This window comes from Mobula birostris, chromosome 1 (assembly GCF_030028105.1).
Source record: "Mobula birostris isolate sMobBir1 chromosome 1, sMobBir1.hap1, whole genome shotgun sequence".
Lineage (NCBI taxonomy): Eukaryota > Metazoa > Chordata > Chondrichthyes > Myliobatiformes > Myliobatidae > Mobula > Mobula birostris.
In genome coordinates, this window is record NC_092370.1 from 156,594,662 (window position 1) to 156,614,886 (window position 20,225).

At 39.2% G+C, this 20,225-nt stretch overlaps 1 protein-coding gene across 2 annotated transcripts in view; it reads right to left on the minus strand.

Moving 5' to 3' along the window:
* vps39 (VPS39 subunit of HOPS complex) overlaps positions 1-20,225 on the minus strand; it is a 128,547-nt gene that overhangs the window by 30,926 nt on the left and 77,396 nt on the right. For both annotated transcript variants that reach the window (XM_072264657.1, XM_072264664.1), the window contains exons 11-18: positions 17,862-17,991; positions 17,188-17,330; positions 16,563-16,703; positions 15,118-15,259; positions 11,780-11,866; positions 11,296-11,369; positions 10,882-10,980; positions 9,196-9,313 (exon numbers count right to left, since the gene is read on the minus strand). In XM_072264657.1, coding sequence (XP_072120758.1) covers positions 9,196-9,313; positions 10,882-10,980; positions 11,296-11,369; positions 11,780-11,866; positions 15,118-15,259; positions 16,563-16,703; positions 17,188-17,330; positions 17,862-17,991 — 934 coding nt within the window. The remainder of the gene's footprint in view (positions 1-9,195; positions 9,314-10,881; positions 10,981-11,295; positions 11,370-11,779; positions 11,867-15,117; positions 15,260-16,562; positions 16,704-17,187; positions 17,331-17,861; positions 17,992-20,225) is intronic.

Sequence of the window (20,225 nt, forward strand, 5' to 3'; positions counted from 1 at the left end):
TGGAGAAGAGGGAGGATCATGGGATGGGAAGCCTGGGGAGAAAGAAAGGGGGAGGGGAGCCCAGAGGAAGATGGAGAGCAGGCAAGGATTAATTGTGAGAGGTAGAGGTAGAGGTAGAGGTAGAGGTAGAGGTAGAGGTAGAGGTAGAGGTAGAGGTAGAGGTAGAGAGAGAGAGAGAGAGAGAGAGAGAGAGAGAGAGAGAGAGAGAGAGAGAGAGAGAGAGAGAGAGAGAGAGAGAGAGAGAGAGAGAGAGAGAGGGAATAAATAAATAAATAAATAGCTAGATAGATAGATAAATAAATAAGGGATGGGGTAAGAACAGGAGGGGGGGGCATTAATGGAAGTTAGAGAAGTCAATGTTCATGCCATCAGGTTGGAGGCTACCCAGACGGAATATAAGGTGGTGTTCCTCCAACCTGAGTGTGGCTTCATCTTGACAGTAGAGGAGGCCGTGGATAGACATATCAGAATGGGAATGGGACGTGGAATTAAAATGTGTGGCCACTGGGAGATCCTGCTTTCTCTGGCGGACAGAGTGTCGGTGTTCAGCAAAACGATCTGCCAGTCTGCGTCGGGTCTCGCCAATATATAGAAGGCCACATTGGAAGCACCGGACGCAGTATATCGCTCCAGCCGACTCATAGGTGAAGTGTCGCCTCACCTGGAAGGACTGTCTGGTGCCCTGAATGGTGGCGAGGGAGGAAATGTAAAGGCATGTGTAGCACTTGTTCCGCTTACAAGGATAAGTGCCAGGTGGGAGATCAGTGGGAAGGGATGGTGGGGGTACGAATGGACAAGGGAGTCATGTAGGGAGCCATCCCTGCGGAATGCAGAAAGGTGGGGGGTGAGGGAAAGATGTGCTTGGTGGTGGGATCCTGTTGGAGGTGGCAGAAGTTACGGAGAATTATATGTTGGACTCGGAGGCTGGTGGGGTGGTAGGTGAGGTCAAAGGGAACCCTCTCCCTCGTGGGGTGGCGGGAGGATGGGGTGAAAGCAGATGTGTGTGAAACAGGAGAGATGCGTTTGAGAGCAGAGTTGATGGTGGAGGAAGGGAAGCCCTTTTCTTTAAAAAAGGAAGACATCTCCTTCGTCCTGGAATGAAAAGCCTCATCCTGAGAGCAGATGCGGCGGAGACAGAGGAATTGCGAGAAGGGGGTGGCATTTTTGCAAGAGACAGGGTGGGAAGCGGAATACTCCAGGTAGCTGTGAGAGTCCGTAGGCTTATAGTAGACATCAGTAGATAAGCTGTCTCCAGAGATAGAGACAGAAAGATCAAGAAAGGGGAGGGAGGTGTCAGAAATGGACCAGGTAAATTTGAGGGCAGGGTGAAAATTGGAGGCAAAGTTAATTAAGTCAACGAGCTCAGCATGCGTGCAGGAAGCAGCGCCAATGCAGCGAAGGAAAAGTGGGGGACGGATACCAGTATAGGCTTGGGACATGGACTGTTCCACGAAGCAAACAAAAAGGAAGGCATAGCTGGGACCCATACGGGTGCCCAAGGCTACACCTTTAGTTTGGAGGAAGTGGAAGGAGCCAAAGGAGAAATTATTAAGAGTAAGGACTAGGGCGTCACGTGATGACGTGGGATTGAGACGTGTAAATCCAGCTCTCCCATAAAAAATTAGCAAAGTACCGTTTAAACAAAACAAAGTTAATAAATACTTTCCGAAAACTATTTATAAACTTTGTAAGACTACTTTACGATATGCCTCCTAAACCACAACAAAAGAAGTCTGCTGTTGCGAAGCAGCCGCGAGATGGGAAGAAAAAAGGGCCTACTGCAATGATGGAGCCTTGGACTCAGGTTGGATCTCCTTCGGTAGAACAGGGAGCAATGGCGGCGGTAGCGGTTTCTCCGAAGATGCCGGAAATGCGCATGCACAAAGAAGAGCGCATGTGCAAATCGACACAACTCAAACTACAAGAACCGACAGCCACTGCAATTGAAAATGACTCAGAGTCAGAATTGGATTCCGCAGAGAACACAGATGAAGAAGAGGAGGAAGAATTGGAAGCGATTGGAAGTAAAGGAGATGATGGAAACATAAGAGAGGCTATATTGCAATTAACGGCTGAACTAAGAAAAGTAAGGGAAGAGCTTAGAGATATGAAGATGTGCTATAATAAAGCTATGGAAAGACAGGATAAAATGGATAAGAAGCTTCAGAAGGTGGAAAGAGCAATGGGGCATATGAATGATAGAGTGGAAAAAACAAAATGATCTGCTTGTCTGGAACTCGAAAAGAAATCGACTCTTGGAGAAAGTGGACATGTTGGAAAATTTCAGTAGACGTAATAATATTAAAATTGTTGGTCTTAAAGAAGGTATGGAGGGAGAAAAACCAATAGAATTTTTTCAAAGATGGATCCCGGAAGTTCTGCAAGTGGAAGAAGAGGTTCGACCAATTGAAATTGAGCAGGCACATAGAGTTCTAAGACCAAAACCAAAAGATGACCAATATCCATGATCGATTTTAATAAAATTCTTAAGATTTCAAGACAAGGAAAGGATTCTACAGGCAGCTGCTCAAGCTGCCAAGGATAGAAAAGGGCCATTGATGATTCAAGGGAACAAAGTTTTTTTCTACCCTGATATAAGTTATGAACGTTTGAAGAGAAGGAAGAAACTTAATCCAGTGAAAAAAACCCTATGGGATCACGGTTATCAATTTATATTGCGTCATCCTGCAACCTTGAAGATTTTTTTGCCTGGTGGAGAAAAAATATTTTTTGATGACTACCAGAAAGCGGAGCAGTTTGTATGAGATTCTCTGAATATTCACCAGATACAAGAACAAATCCAGGGGAGCGAGATAGATTGAAGATGAAGATTGGGTCAAAGAATGGACTTGTTGGATTTTTGAAGGTGGATGAATGTATAAATATATTATTAATTATACGAGGGGGGTAAGAAAGGTTAAAATTAGAGGAATATTAGTTGGGAATAGTAACATTAATTTTGTCTATATATATATATAATTTTTTTTGTTGCGGGGGAGCTGGAAGAAGCACTGACCAATTGCTACGCTAATCATGTGTGCAAGCGTGGCTTTAGCCACGACCCGTAAAATGGAGGGGGGTAGTGTTGTGTATCTTTTCATTCACAACATTAGTGGGGGGGTATTTTGTTTTTTCTTTTTTTGTATCCTTTCTATTTTTTTTTTTCTTTTTGCCTGGAGGGTTGGGAGGGAAACACATAGCAACATGGTGAAGTTCAAAGAGATTCCCCAAGGAACTATGAGAGTTGAGAAGATAAGTAATGTTTTAGATTGGAGTAACTTTGTTAAGAATAATGGCTAATTTATTGAATTTTTTGAGTTTTAATGTTAACGGGCTTAATGGACCAGTGAAAAGAAAAAGAATCTTAACACATATTAAAAAAATGAAGATAGATTTAGCTTTTTTACAGGAAACGCATTTAACAGAAACAGAACATCAGAAACTAAAGAGAGATTGGGTGGGTAGTGTTGTTGCGGCTTCATTTAATTCAAAAGCGAGGGGAGTAGCAATTTTGATCAATAAAACGTTACCAATTAGAATACAAAATGTAATAACTGACTGCGGGGAGATATGTGATTATACATTGTCAATTTTTCTCTGAACTATGGACTTTTATGAATATTTATGCACCAAACGAAAATGATGCAAAATTCATACAAGAAGTTTTTTTGAATTTGGCGGATGCACATGACAAAATATTAATTGGAGGAGACTTTAATTTTTGCTTAGACCCAGTCTTAGATAGATCAACCAAGGCTGTTATAAAATCGAAGGTAGTAAATCTAACTTTATCATTGATGAAAGATTTAAATCTGATTGATATATGGAGAAGATTCAATCCTAAAGAAAGAGACTATTCGTTCTATTCTAATAGACATAAAACTTACTCAAGGATAGATTTTTTCCTATTATCAATGAATATTCAACACAGAGTGAAAAATATGGAATATAAAGCAAGAATATTATCAGATCATTCTCCTTTATTAATGACAATAATAATGGCTGATAAGGAAGAAGTGGCTTATAGATGGAGATTTAATTCAACATTATTAAAACATCAAGATTTTTGTGATTTTATGAAAAAGCAGATTCAATTTTTTTTGGATACAAATTTTTATTCAGTGGATGATAAACTTATATTATGGGATGCGATGAAAGCATATCTTAGGGGCCAGGTAATAAGTTATACGTCTAAAATTGAGGAAGAATATATGGCAGAACCAGATCAATCGGAAAAAGAGATTACAAAATTAGAAAAAGAATCTCAAAGATATATGTCAGAAGAAAAACGAAGGCAACTTGTCAATACGAAGTTACAATATAATACGCTTCAGACATATAGAATGGAAAAAGCAATTATAAGAACTAAACAAAGGTATTATGAGTTAGGTGAGAGAGCACATAAAATTCTTGCCTGGCAGTTGAAAACAGAACAAGCTTCCAAAACAATAAATGCAATTAGAACAAGGGCAAATAAAATATCTTATAAACTTTTTGAAATAAATGAAACCTTTAAAAGTTTCTATTCTGAATTATATCAATCAGAATCACAAATTGATGTTAATGAGATAGAAAGGTTTTTATCACAAGTATCTCTTCCAAAATTGAATTTGGAAGAACAGAAGGGATTAGATATGCCTTTTACATTAAAAGAAGTTGAAGAAGCTTTAGGATCACTCCAAAGCAATAAATCTCCAGGAGAAGATGGTTTTCCACCTGAATTTTACAAAAAATTTAAAGATTTATTATTTCCTCTCTTTATGGAACTAATACGTCAAGCAGAAAAAATACATAAACTTCCAGAACCTTTTTCAACAGCGATTGTAATAGTATTGCCAAAAAAAGACAGAGACCCTATGAAACCAACATCATACAGGCCTATTTCTCTATTGAATACGGATTATAAAATAATAGCAAAAATTTTATCGAATAGGTTATCTAAATATTTACCAAAATTAATACATATGGATCAAACAGGATTTATTAAAAATAGACAATTGGCAGATAATGTAACCCGGCTACTCAGTATAATTCATTTGGCACAAAAAAGGGACGAGAAGAGTATAGTAGTAGCCTTGGATGCAGAAAAAGCATTTGATAGATTAGAATGGGATTTTTTATTATTATTATTATTAGAAAAATATGGGTTAGGAACATCTTTTATAAATTGGATTAAAACTTTAAATTCTAACCCTAAGGCTAAAGTAGTGACAAACTCTCAAATTTCAACACCATTCCAGTTAAAAAGGTCAACTAGACAAGGTTGTCCATTATCACCTGCTTTATTTGTACTGGCAATAGAGCCATTAGTAGAACTAATCAGAATTGATCCAGATATTATGGGTTTTAGAGTTAATCAGGAGGAATATAAAATTAATCTTTTTGCCGATGACGTTTTGATTTACTTAACAAACCCACAACATTCGTTACATAAATTATCTTCTAGATTGGATGAATATGGGAAGGTATCAGGTTACAAAATAAATTGGGATAAAAGTGAAATTTTACCTCTTACTAAAGGAGACTATAGTCAATGTCGATTAGTAACCCAATTTAGATGGCCGGTAAATGGTATAAAGTATTTTGGTATAAGACTTGATAATGATGTAAAGAATTTATATAAATTTAATTATTTACCATTATTGAAAAAAATTCAAGAAGATTTTGACAAATGGATGATACTACCAATAACATTAGTAGGTAGAGTCAATGTTGTAAAAATGAATATATTTCCTAGATTACAGTATTTGTTTCAAACATTACCAATACAATTGCCACAGAAATTTTTTCAAGAGTTAAATAAATGTGTGAGAAAATTTCTTTGGAAAGGTAAAATGTCAAGAATATCATTGGAAAAATTGACATGTAAATTTGGGTTAGGAGGGTTACAACTTCCAAACTTTAAAAATTATTATAAAGCAAATCAACTTAGATTTATTGCATCTTTCTTCGAAGATCAAAAACCAGCATGGATTAAAATAGAATTAGACAAGATAGGAGAAAATAGACCTGAAGATTTTATATATAAATGGGAATCTAAATGGATCCGGGAAAAGAAACAATCTCCTATATTAACACATTTGATTGATCTATGGAATAAGATAAATGTTGATAATGAAACACAGAAATCTCTATTAGCAAGGAGACCTTTGTTCCAAAACAGACTTATTCCTTTTACAATGGACAATCAACTTTTATATAATTGGTACCAAAAAGGGATTAAATTTATAGGAGATTGTTATGAACGAGGTACATTGATGTCATTTGAACAATTAAAGGATAAATATAACATATCAAATAATATTTTCTTTTGTTACCTTCAATTAAGGGTTTAATTAAAAGGTAAGCTGGGTCAAACAATGTTTTTGTCAAAACCTAATGAAATTGAAACTTTAATTCAAAAAGGGAAAATTAAAATATTTATTTCTTGTATGTATAATTTGATTCAAGAACAGACAATTAAATAAGGAATCTATAAGTCAAAGCAAAAATGGGAAACAGATCTGAATATTAATATTGATGAAACAAATTGGTCAAGACTCTGTCTTGACAGTATGACAAATACAATAAATGTTCGACTTAGATTAGTACAATATAATTTTTTACACCAATTATATATTACACCACAAAAAATAAATAGATTAAATTCAAATCTATCCGATAAATGCTTTCGGTGTAATCACGAAATTGGTACTTTTTTACATTCTACTTGGTCTTGTTTTAAAATTCAACCCTTTTGGATAAATTTAAGAGTCTTATTGGAACAAATTACTGGAACTCAACTTCCACATAACCCTGTATTATTTCTATTAGGTGATATTGAAGGGATAAAACCGAAACTTAAATTGAATAAATATCAGAAAGAATTTATAAAAATCGCATTGGCAGTAGCTAAGAAGACTATAGCAGTTACTTGGAAATCTGATTCGTATTTAAGTATGGATCGTTGGAATAATGAAATGGCTAGTTCTATTCCACTCGAAAAAATTACTTATAATTTAAGAGATAAATATGTAACATTTTTGAATATTTGGCGCCCTTATTTACAAAAGATAGGATGGCATATTTAAGTGCTCCGATAAAGACTTTGGTCCCTTGGGGAAAGTAACGAATAATTATACCAAATTTATTTTGAATCCCATGGAGCATGTGGAAACCTTCCAATACCCAGGCGGCTCTTCTTTTCTTTTTCTCTTCTTTCTTTTTAGGTAGGACTATATATGGGGGGGGGAGGGTAGATTTTATCTTTTCATGTATTCTTTTTGAAAACTCAATAAAAATTATATTATAAAAAAAAGAGTAAGGACTAATTCCGCTAGACAGAGGAAAGTGGTGGTAGAGGTGAACTGGAATCCAAAAAGAAGCGTAGAGCTTTGAGACCTTCCTGGTGGGGGATGGAGGTATATAGGGACTAGACATCCATGGTGAAAATAAGACGGTGGGGGCCAGGGAACTTAAAATCATTGAAAAAATCCAGAGTGTGAGAAGTGTCACGAACATAGGTGGGAAGGGACTGAACAAGGGGGGATAAAACCGTGTCGAGGTATGCAGAAATGAGCTCAGTGGGGCAGGAGCAAGAGACAATGGGTCTACCTGGACAGGCAGGTTTGTAGTTCTTGGGTAGGAGGTAGAAATGGGAAGTGCGGGGTGTGGAAACTATGAGGTTGGTGGCAGTGGATGGGAGATCCCCAGAGCTGATAAGGTTGGTGATGGTGTAGGAAACAGTGGCCTGGTGCTCCTTGGTAGGGTCATGATCGAGGGGGTAAATAAGAGGAGGCATCAGCGAGTTGATGCTCTCCCTCGACAAGGTAGAGGTCAGTACGCCAGACAACAACAGCGCCCCCCTTATCAGCGGGTTTTATTGTAAGGTTAGGATTGGTGCGGAGGGAGTGGAGAGCGGCGTGTTCGGAAGGAGTGAGGTTGGAATTGGAACAAGGTGTGGTGAAGTTGAGACGGTTGATGTCCCGTCGGCAGTTAGCAATAAAAAGATCCAGAGCAGGCAGAAGATCAGGGCGGGTTGTCCATGAAGAGGAGGAGGGTTGAAGACGGGAGAAGGGGTCATCGGTGAGGGGTGGGAGAGCCCTTGCCCTTACATGTCCTCCCTCACCACCATTCAGGGCCCCAGACAGTCCTTCCAGGTGAGGCGACACTTCACCTGTGAGTCGGCTGGGGTGGTATACTGCATCCGGTGCTCCCAATGCGGCCTTCTATATACTGGCGAGACCCGACGCAGACTGGGAGAACGTTTAGCTGAACACCTACGCTCTGTCCGCCAGAGAAAGCAGGATCTCACAGTGGCCACACATTTTAATTCCACGTCCCATTCTGATATGTCTATCCATGGCCTCCTCTACTGTCAAGATGAAGCCGTGCTCAGGTTGGAGGAACAACACCTTATATTCCGTCTGGGTAGCCTCCAACCTGCTGGCATGAACATCCACTTTTCTAACTTCCGTTAATGCCCCTCCTCCCGTTCTTACACCATCCTTTATTGATTGATTTATTTATTCATTCATTCATTTATTCTCTCTCTGTCTCTCTCACAATTACTCCTTGCCTGCTCTCCATCTTCCTCTGGTGCTCCCCTCCCCCTTTCTTTCTCCCTAGGCTTCCCGTCCCATGATCCTCTCCCTTCTCCAGCCTTGTATCCCTTTTGCCCATCACCTGTCCAGCTCTTGGCTCTATCCCTCCCCCTCCTGTCTTCTCCTACCATTTCAGATCTCCCCCTCCCCCTTTCAAATCTCTCACTATCTCTGCTTTCAGTTAGTCCTGACGAAGGGTCTCAGCCTGAAATGTTGACTGTGCTTCTTCCTATGGATGCTGTCTGGCCTGCTGAGTTCCACCAGCATTTTGAGTGTGTTGTTACAATTTCCATTGATAGAAAAATGCGATGACTTAAATGTTCTTGATCCTGGACATAGCAGCTGTGCTAGATGATTGTTCAATTCCATTTCTTGCAAAATGATGGTAAAGTTTAATGTAGAATGGCATTATGGAATATTTATTGCTGTAAGATGCACCAAGTTTGGGACCACTGGTGCAATATCACAGCAACAGAGTAGTGAAATTCCCAAGAAAGTACTTTCATAGGACGGTTGAAAAGTTGGCTACATAAACAAAATAATTTTGTTCACAACTCAGAAACAAAATAGGAATTGCAATGCAGCACAGATCCTCTGCAGACATGGGTCTTACCCTCAGGTAGAGAGTTCAGGTAGTCCTTCATGAGGGTTTGCACTTTTTCACGGTACAACTGGATCAGGCAGTTGTGGAAGACTGGCCCTGTTTCATCCCAGATGTAAATGATATGTTCCTCGAAAAGAAGATAACAAACAAAAATCATCATAAAGATCCAATAAATGGTTGATGGGTAAGGAGTAATGGGGAGCATTATCTCAGGCCTATGCCCAGAGCAATTATTCTATCAGATCTCACGGTCTTAGATTAAACAAAGATTAATAACGAGTTACTGGAATAACATTCTGACAGAATAATCAAATTCCAGAGTACCTCCACAGGAGCACTGACAAAGAAAGAATCTTTTAAAAAAATATTTATGCATCTTGGATTTCATGTAATTATATTTTTCGGGTGGGCAGCACAGAGAAAAATTTATTTAAAAAAAATAAAACACAAGCAGTGCTGAAAAAGGCAAGATGCTCAAAGAAGCTTTAGAAGACTGGAAACTGAGGAAGATACAGTTTGGTAATGAGCAGTAGATGAGGCAGAGCAAGCAATAGAAGGCACAGCCAGGAGGGGAGTCAAATACCTCAGGTCCAAGCAATTATCCACAATATACTTATCTAAAAGGAAAGCACTGATGCAAGAAATCTGAATCCCACCCCTCGGGGGGTGGGGAGCGGTATACTTGTTGCTGAGGGGAATAGCCAGAAGGGAACCCTGTAATGACTGCTTATTCCCCTCACTTCTCCTGATGCTCACCCATCTACTATCTGAAGCCTGCACTCTGCGTATGACCACCTTGGTTAAAAAAAAACTCACAAATGTAGCTTTCAGCCTCTAGGATGGTCTTAAGTCAGTCAGGAGCTGAAGTTGAGTGCACTTCTTGTAGATGCCGTCATCAGGGAGACCACAGGGTCACAGAAGAAGTATTCCACGGCCTGAACTACCATCGTGTCTACATTTGTTATGCCTCTAACTTCTCAAACTTAAGTTCTATTCTTCACCTGTTCTCACCTCAAGCCTATTGAGCCAAAGCCTGATGACTTTAACACTGTCCGCTCACACAATGGCCGTTCTGCTTCTTTATATTGGCTCTTGCTAATTAACCATAGTTGTATCCTAGCACTATTCTCAAGGATGACTAGGGATGGGCAATTAAATGCAATTAGTGAAGCTCAGTCCCTTGAATGAATATAAAAAAAGTAAAACCAATGAGACAGAGGCCTCTTCACTCTTGCAGGTGGATGGTGCTACTTAGAACAGCAAGAGCTATCCCAGATTTCTGGACCAATATTTAATGTCCAATCTGCAACACTAATACAGATATACTACTTGTGGCAGTCTGCTGTGCATGCTTCCAACATGACAATGATAACAGCAAGTCCAAAAACATTTAATTGGCTGTGGTGTAATAGAACCATTTAAATGCAAGTGCCTTTTTTCATACTTCCATACCAGTCAAGTCCTACTCCATCAATGTGAACATCAATTGAATTGAAAGTAACTTGCAAAACTCAACCTTGCATTCTTGACCAAATACTGAAGGAACACCCAGCAAATTAAAGGAAAATTTATGCCGGTCTGTGAAAAGTGCGGGAAAGGATGAACACCCAATGACATGTCTGTATAAAATGTAACAAAATGCACACATCACTGAGGGTAATATTAATACTATTTCTAGATATGAAGAGTTCTTACCAGGTATGGAGTAGCAAGTTCCTTAAAGCTCTCCTTCAAGAATTCCAATACTTTGTCTCTTGGTAGGTTTTCCACTTCAGGGAGATCCTCTGTAAATATCTAAATAAAGACAACCAAAAGCAAGTATGGACCAATTTGTTGTGCACCTTGGTAAATTCATCTGGGTGTTTAAACTCTGAGCAATTCTGCTCCTGACAGACATCTCCTTGCCATGTTACAGTCTATGATAAAGTTCCATCTCAGCACTGCAGCTACATAGCATAATCTCTCCATAAAACTTTATCAACTAGTGTTAAGCGACATTGACAATTATATTCACACAGGACATATGTCAGGACTCAAATGGAAATCGTGTATAGCAAACTATTTAGATTTTAACTAAGGATCAAAACAAAGCCTGTTATAAACACCAACCTTTAATCCATCTTCAGGACATGCTTTCAGGACCCAAAGAGAAAATTCAAAAATTATATTCAAGTTCTCTTTCCCTAAAGAGAAAAGAAACATATCAGAAAATAGGTACAGAAAGGTTTCTTCTGGAATACATCTAATGCATAAATTAACCATAACAAGTTAAAATCATCAAATTCCAAATGTAAAAACTGCAGATTACTGGAAGGCCTCGAAAGGCTTCTTGAATGCCAATATTTCCAAAGACCCTTCCTGCCAATATGCAACAGCAAGCATCAAAGCTAACCTCAATCTCGTCTCACTCAATGTCTGCATAAATGCCCTATTCAGAAGTCACTGGCTCATGACCTGCAGCCATGTCCTTCATCACAGCCCATGAACCTAATTACAACCTGAAAACTGCAGTGAATCAGAGAAGGAACTAACTACATTGATCAATCATCTGTTAACAGGTTTCTGTGTAATGTTACTGTAATACATTACTAACCCAGTCTTTGCAGGTACTGCACAGTTCGCTCATGTCCTTTCAGTGGCGAGTTAGCTTTTTTTGCCTGGTCTAGAAGGACCTGTAAAGCTGCAAAGAAAGCACAACAGCACATGAAATATCCTTCAAAAACAAGGGAGGAATGGACACATGACTGCAGCACCACAGTGTTTTAAAGTCACCTGAACATTTGTGACAACATGTCATAAAACAGGCTTTTATCTATGAATTATATACATTAAAACAGTGGTGCAGTCCAACTCTCTTGGAATTCTTTGAGGAAATAACAGGTAAGAAAGACAAACAAGAATCAGTGGATGTTGTTTACTTAGAATTTTATAAAACCTTTGACACAGTGCGAGGCTGCTGAAAAAGGTGAGACCTGTGGAGAAGTTCTGCCGTGGACAAAGAGTGGGATTTTCTGGGTGTTCAGATCAGTTCTTTTCACATTATACGTCAATGATCTGGATGACAGAACTGACGGTTTCGTGGCCGCGTTTGCGGATGATATAAAGACAGGTGGAGGGGCAGAAGGTGCTGAGGAAGCAGGGAGTATGCAGAAGCAAATGGACAAAAAATTAGCAGCTTGCTGTGCATATTTGCAACATGACAATGATAACAGCAGCAACAAAAGCATCTATTTAGCAGTAGTGTAATGGAGCTATTTAAATGAAAGTGACTTTTTATACTTCTGGTCATGCAATTTGGTGGAAGGATGCAAGGACGTAATGATGAGGCTATTTAAGGCATTGGTTAGACCGCTCACGAAGTAATATGAGCAGTTTTAAGCCACTTATCTAAGAAAGGATGTGCTGGCATTGAAGCAGGTCCAGAGATTTACGAGAATGATCCTAGGAATGAAAGGTATTAATATATGAAGAGTACTTAATGGCTCCTGGCCTGCACTCACTGGAGTTTAGAAGCATGGTCTCGTTGATACCTATCGAATATTAGAAGGCCTAGATAGAGTTGACGTGGAAAGGGTGTTTATATAGTGGGGGAGTGTAGGACCAGAGGGCACAGCCTCAGAATAGGAAGTCCCTTTAGAAAAGGGTTGAAGATTTTCTTCAGCCAGAGGGCAGTAAATCTATGAATTTCATTGCCAGACAGCTGTGGAAGCAAAGTCATTGGTTATACTTAAAGCAGAGGTCGAGAGGTTCTTGATTAGTAAGAGCATCAAAAGTTATACGGAGAAGGCAGGAGAATGGGGTTGAGAGGGATAATAAGTCAGCCATGATGGAATTGTGGAACAGACACGACAGGCCGAATGGCCTAATTCTGCTCCTAAGTCTCATGGATCTCACTGAAACCTATCAAACAAAGACTGGATATGCAAGCAACACACATAAAAGTTGCTGGTGAACGCAACAGGCCAGGCAGTATCTCTAGGAAGAGGTACAGTCGACATTTCAGGCCGAGACCCTTCGTCTCTGAGCTTCCTGTCAAACCTGGAGGGAATTATGGTGTTGAATGCTGAACTGTAGTCCAAGAACAGCATTCTTACAAAAGCATCCTTCTTCCCCAGATGTGTAAGGACAGTGTGTAGAGCTGTTGCTATTGTGTCATCTGCTGAACAGTTGTGTTAATAGGCAATCTCCTTCCCACCCTCCTCCCACCTTCTTTATAGTGCCTCTGCCCCCTCTCTCTTCAGTCCCGATGAAGGGTTCCGGCCTGAAACTTTGACTGATCGTTTCCGCAGATGCTGCCCGACCTACTGAGTTCCTCCAGCGTGTTGTGAGTGTTGCTTTGACCCCCGCATCTGCAGAGTATTTAGTGTTTACGGTAGGCAGATTAACAGTTCGGTATGGACTAGATGGGCTGAAGAGCCTGTTTCTGTCCTGTAGTGCTCTATGACTCTATGACTGCCAATCCAGCAAGCTGTTTTGACCTGAAAGATATTGAGTATTGATGGAGATACAGTCATCCATGCAGCTGGAAAGCTCCATCATACTCATAACTGGCACATTATATGTGGTGGAAAAGCTTTGGTATGTCAGGAAATGAATCATACTGCAATGCAAGTCTCTGATCTGCTCTTGCAGCCAGGATAACATTTATGTACTGTAGCAAGCTCAGCTGAGCTTCTGGTCAATTGTGAACTACAAGGTGTTCAAGTTATAATAATGCCATTGAATATCACAGGTTGGTAGCTTGACGCTCTAGTTGAAAACTACTATTGCCTGGCATTTGCATGACAACTTGACTTCCCAATTATCAACCCTGTTCAAATGATATGTTTCTTTGCTGCACACAGGCATAGTCTGTCATTTTGAAAGGAATTGAACACTGTATAATCAATGAATCTCCTCACCATGATGGAAGGAATATCACTGAGGCAGCAGCCAAAGGCAGATGGACCCAGGACATTGCCCTGAGAAACTCTTGCAACAATGGCTTGGATCTGAGATAATGGACCAACAACCACAAACACCCTTCTTCAGGCAAGATATAACTCAACATAATAGTGTTTATTCTTACTCCTAATGAGTTCAATTTTACTAAGACTCTTGTTGCCACTTTCTGTCAAATGATGCCTGACTTGAAAGGTAGTCACTTGAACCTCTCCTCTGGAATTTACCTCTTTTGCCGATTTGGATGAAACATTATTAACAGATTGAAACCAAATAGTTATAGGAAAATCTGATATAAGAGGCCATTGGTAAGTATGCTGATAGCATAATGTGTCCCTTTTCTGATGGTTGACTGTAAAATATTGGGTAATAATTGGCTGCTTATAATGTGGTAGGACATAATTAAGGAAATTTCGCATTGTGAGGTAGATGTCAGTGTTGTAATGGAAATGCAAGTACTTGGGTACAAATTTGGCTACTTTGGGAACACTAGTGTTTTTCCCCTCTTTTACATTCAGGGCACCATCATTCCATGCTATCATGTGGATTGTATGAAGGTGGGGCTTTGTCTCTATCAAGACAATCCTATAAACATTAATGTGGATTGATAGCTCCATAACAAGCAAACTGAGGCCGATGTCAGGCAGGTTCATCTCTTGCCTTAGGCTTAAACTATCACCACTGACAGTATCTGACAATTACGTCCATCAGGCTGAGGACAATTCAGTTGCTGGTATTGATATCTTGCTGCTTGTTGCTGGACATGAAAACCTTATCCAGAATTAATTTTACACCACCATCCTTGGTGCTTCTTCCAAGTATTGTTCAACGAGAAGTACCGATTCATTAGCTAAGAAAGGGCAGCAGATAGTGTTCAGGTGGCTAACTGTTTTAGTTCAGAGATCAATCATGAAGTGGATAGTAGAACAGGTTACTCCTGCTCCTGTAAAAGGAAACAGGACTGCAATGGACTTAAGTTTATCATTTTACCTTTCTCGTGTAGACCCTTCTTTTCATACAGAATAATAAGCTCACTGTACTTCTGTGCTTTCTTCAGAACGTGTTCACTCTCCTCAATGTGACAATGGTTGTTTTCCAGCCGTAACAATGGTGCTACAAGAGCTACATTAGTCTGAAACAAACAGAGTCAGCATTCAGTAAGGAGAATGATGAGAACTTTTTGTATGCTAACGACACACAGCTCTACTTCATCATCTTTTTCATCCCCTCCACTGTCTTGTCACAGTACCTGTGACGGATGAAGCCAAGATTAGTTAGATACTGGGAAGACTGAAGCCATCATCCTTGGCATTCCCTACTCCTAATTGTTGGCTCTATTCCTCTCAATGACTGATGAAATCTCAATAAGTTAGTAAATCCTAAAATTAGCTGCTAATTGTCTAATACTGTCTTCCACAAAATCACCCTGTAAGTACTTTCCATCTCTAGCTGATTCACTCCACCTGCAGTTGAAACTCATGTGTGTCTTAGGTACTTCTAGACTCGACTATTCTGAAGATAAACAATTGCAGTAACTTCTGTTTCTCTATGTCTGCCCTGACCTTTTGTGCAATTGTGGCAAATGAACCAATTGGGCAGTCCCAAGAACTGAGGCTTAAAATCCTGCCACTTGAGTGTGCTTCCAAAACATGATTTGAGTACCTTCTGAATACTTATTCTCTACTTTAGGCAATCATGGACCAGGGATTCCTAAGAGCCATTCCAGGAAACATGGAATACCTTCTTAAGAATTTCCCTCTTTCTGCTTAAACAGAGCATCTGTTACAGAAGTCCAGTGTCAAGCAGGTGAACTGCGTTGACTGCCTGCTAGAGCTGACTAGTGAGAGGTGAAGTTGGTTTTTGTATACATCTAGTGAATTTGGAGGATTTTCCAGGGAAACTGTGGGTAGTATCTTTCCAGTGTCATGAGATGCCTATTGTTGGCAGTCCACCCACAATCTTAAATTAGAAGCAGCTCACACAAAATCTTGCTGCTCTCTTTCTAAAACAACACAATCCTCATTCACCTTTGGCTCCAATGTTTATCTCAGACTTAAAATTTATGTCCTGGTTTCAAATCTGTTGCCAAGTCCCCCTTTATCACACCTTCCTTATCTAACAATGCAATAATAACTGTTTTCCTCCAAATTTTCCCTTAAGATCCCACAACTGATGGTTGTAATTTAGCTCATTACTGGAAGATAAAGGTCCTCTACTGCAGCAAAGGCAGTTTGAGCAGTAGGACCTGCTCCATGCTGTGTCTCTATCAACCAGCACATGCTGCACAACACCATCCACAATGTTGAAAGGTCAAAATAGAATGGTTCACTGAGGCACATGTCAACACCTCAATAGGGAAAAGGAAGTGCAACATTTGCTTTTGCCTTTAAAGTCGGACAAATCATGTTACTGGATCACAATGCTGCCCTACTCACTTGAAGGTAACACTTTAATAATGTTGTGTCAATAATCTGGAGCAACTTTTTCTTTGACTTAATGGTTGGTGTTCCTTCCATTAGTGGTGAAGTGGTAGAGGGATCTGAATCATTCAGTTGTTTAACCAAATGCATTCGTTTCTAGGAAGAATGACAAAAATTATAAACAATATATTAATAAAACTTTACAATGCCATAAACAAATTTGTATTTAAACCCACCATGCATCTCACGACCACGTCACTACAAGATTTATTTTACAAAGCCCAATGTTTGTGTATCCGTCATTAGGTAGTCTGCACTTCTTTCCAGGAGGTACAAACCACTTGTAAATATAATTGTATTCACCTTTAACGGGTAGAATACCCGATTTCCTGCCCAAATCCAAACTCTGCAGCATTTACTTTAGTGTAGCCAACCCCAATCCAATACATTCAGATATTTCTGACACTCTGTTGTTCTAAGTCCAATCGCAGCCTGAGTTGAACCAATCTTCCAATGAACCATTCAAATATGACAGGCAACAAAGCCCTAGGAGCATTCATGATATGTTACTTCAAAGTTATGCATGCCCTTACAGGTGTATTCAAAGAAGGCAGAATTTGATTTCACCAGGGACGTTTACCTGGGTCAAGTAGTCTATGAGTGCTAAGTGTGCTTTTTCCAGCTCTGCAGTAGATAGTGTGGGAAGTGGGTTTGGATACTGAAGTTGCTTCCTGAAATCAGCTGGCAACAAGTCCGGATACAGACCAATCACATGAGTGGGATCTGATAAATCAAATAAATTTAATGAAAAGAATATAATTCAGTTCCCTTTGCAATCCAAAATATCTAAAACCTTCAGTGCATATCTATAGCTTTAAATATGTATGTATTAAGTGCTCCTTAAATATAGTTGATATTTAAGATTAAATGAGTTAATATTTAAGATCTTTCATATACCTTCAGTTTGGGATATGACACTGTTATGAACTGTTCCTCTTATTTCTATGTTCTTTAATGCACAATACTACATTGTTCCTTGTCACATTCAAACCAATCCTCTCAGAAGTTTCTCATAATTGCTAAATTATTAAGCCCCTTACTACTATTTCTTGCTCTCTGTTTCCATTACACATACCCAATATTGCTTCACTTAATCATTTCTGATTATAGAAAGGGAAGTAAGAATTAGTAAGAGATTACTAACGAGAGTTTCAACTTCTTTCCAGTATTCATATGCTGTTATCATTCCTGGCACTGTCCTGCACTGGCCCCTGGTTCATCATCTATTTAAAAATGGTATAGGTATGTTGTTACCTGTGCCAAGCTTAGCAAAAACCTGCATGGAGTCATCAAAGCGTTTTTGGCAGAACAGGTTGAAAGCAAAAAGGTTCTGTATATGATGAATCTGTTGCCATTTATCGCTGTCTGAATCATCCTTCATTTTCTGAAATAAAATGGCAACACTTCAGACAAATACTGAGTGATAAGTAGACAGTCAGTATTCACAAACACCACTGAGCACAGCACTCTGAAGCATAAACCAATTGGCTTATGAAAATTTTTGATGGGAAATAAGTGAATAAAATACATGGCTTTCTTTTGTAAATGTCCAATGAACAACAATCAGAATATTCTTGCTATCCTGTCTGGTAGTAAGTCCTATAACAAGACCCCTACTCTGTGAAAGAGAACCCAACATAATCCGAAACTCATTACAACTCATCAAGCCCATGCTAGCTCCTGTCAGTCCCATTCCCCTCAACTCTAACTCTTTTCTTCAAATACTCATCAATTCTTTAATACTTTTGTCACTTACCTACAAAACGGGTAATTTGCAATAGCCAGTTAACCTAGCAGTGTGTATTTGGGAAATTGAAGCGGTGACCAAGAATATGCAAACTCCACAAGGATAGCAGAGATTAGGATTGAAATCTTGGTACCTGAAACTTTGTGACAGCTAACTGTTATATTACTATACCACCCAAAACAATGAGGAGAAGGAAAGGCATAAAGTTCTGGTGCAATCTAAAGAGTTTCTGTAACCAAGTGCTGCACAACTGCCTGGCTGGAGAAAAGAATCTTTCATCATTTTCACTGCCTGAGATATTCAATGCAACAGAATTATAATTAATGTGCTTTCACATGTAGCACATTACATCTTTTTTTAAAAAAAATTGTCCATTGTATTGACTAAATTCTGAAACCGACTTACTTTGCCCAGTCAACAAACAAGAGAAAATCAGCAGATGCTTGAAATTCACTGAACACACACAAATGCTGGAGGAACTTAGCAGGTCAGGCAGCATCTATGGAAAAGAGTATAGCTGATGTTTCGGGCCAAGACCCTTCAGAAGGTCAATTGAGTTCTCTAGGTAAGTTATATACTGTAGGAAGATTAATAATCACAGGCTCCCAGGCGAACTGAAGATGGTCTTGGAATATATCTTTACTATTTGATACAGACATTCAATGCTACAAAATATTTATCCTATCCATCTAAGTGAATATCTAAGCTAGCAACTGCTTTGTGATAATAACAAGGATCATGTTACTGAGGTGGTAATTTAGGAAACTTAAACTTAAATGAAAAGAATGGACACATAAAACCATTATATAAATGAAACAAAGGCATATATCTGGTCTGGCCTTGAGCAACTCCTGTCCAACAACAATCTTCTGAGTTCTCCCTTAAAGTAGTGCAAAACAGTCAATTTTTGAATAATACCCTTCACGAATGCCAAGGCTCCATTAATCATTCTAGCATTTACTGTCAGATTAAAAACATCTAGTGGAGGATAAGCTACTTTACTTTGATTGTGAAACCTTGAAATAATCAACCCAAGAGAGTCATAATCTTCATTCACTGAGTAAGTTTAAGACAAAGTTCAAACTTTTTTTGGGATGAAGAAATAAATCCAGTTTGAGCACATCTATTACATCTCTTTCTTAACCTTCATTTACTTTCTTAGAAGTTTGTGAAGATTCAGTACGTCGTCTAAAACTTTGACAAACTTCTACAGATGTGTGCTGGAGAGTACACTAACTTCCTTCAACTGTTTTTCATTACTTTATTGATTTCAATCATGTTTGTTACCCAATGCATATTGTTCAAAATCCTAGTCTCAGTTTCATGACGACATTTAATCAACCAGCCTATAGTTACTGATTGTAATCCTCTTGTCTCACGGATTAGGGATGTAATAATCTATTTTTCCATTAATACACTGAATACCCAGAGATCCATGAATGGTTGTTGTGGTAGCAGTTTCCATAATTTCTTTACTATTACTTTCAGCAATCCAGCATGCATTCCAATAAAGGCCAGGTAGATTTTATGTGCTCAGCACCAATAATGATTTAAATCCCATCTCTCTATTCTTACATTTCAGTCATAGAAAATTACACAGAAACAGGCCCTTTGGCCCATGTTGAACCATTTAACCTGCTTAGTCCCATTGGTGTACACCTGGACCATAGCCCTCCATACCCTTCCTATCCATGTACCTATCCAAACTTCTCTTTGCACACTGAAATCGGGCTTGCAACTAGCACCTGCACTGGCAGCTCGTTCCACACTCTCACCACTCTTTGAATGAAGAAGTTTCTCCTCATGTTCCCCTTAAACATTTCACCCTTCATCCTTATCCTATGACCTCTAGTTGTAGTCTCATCCAACCT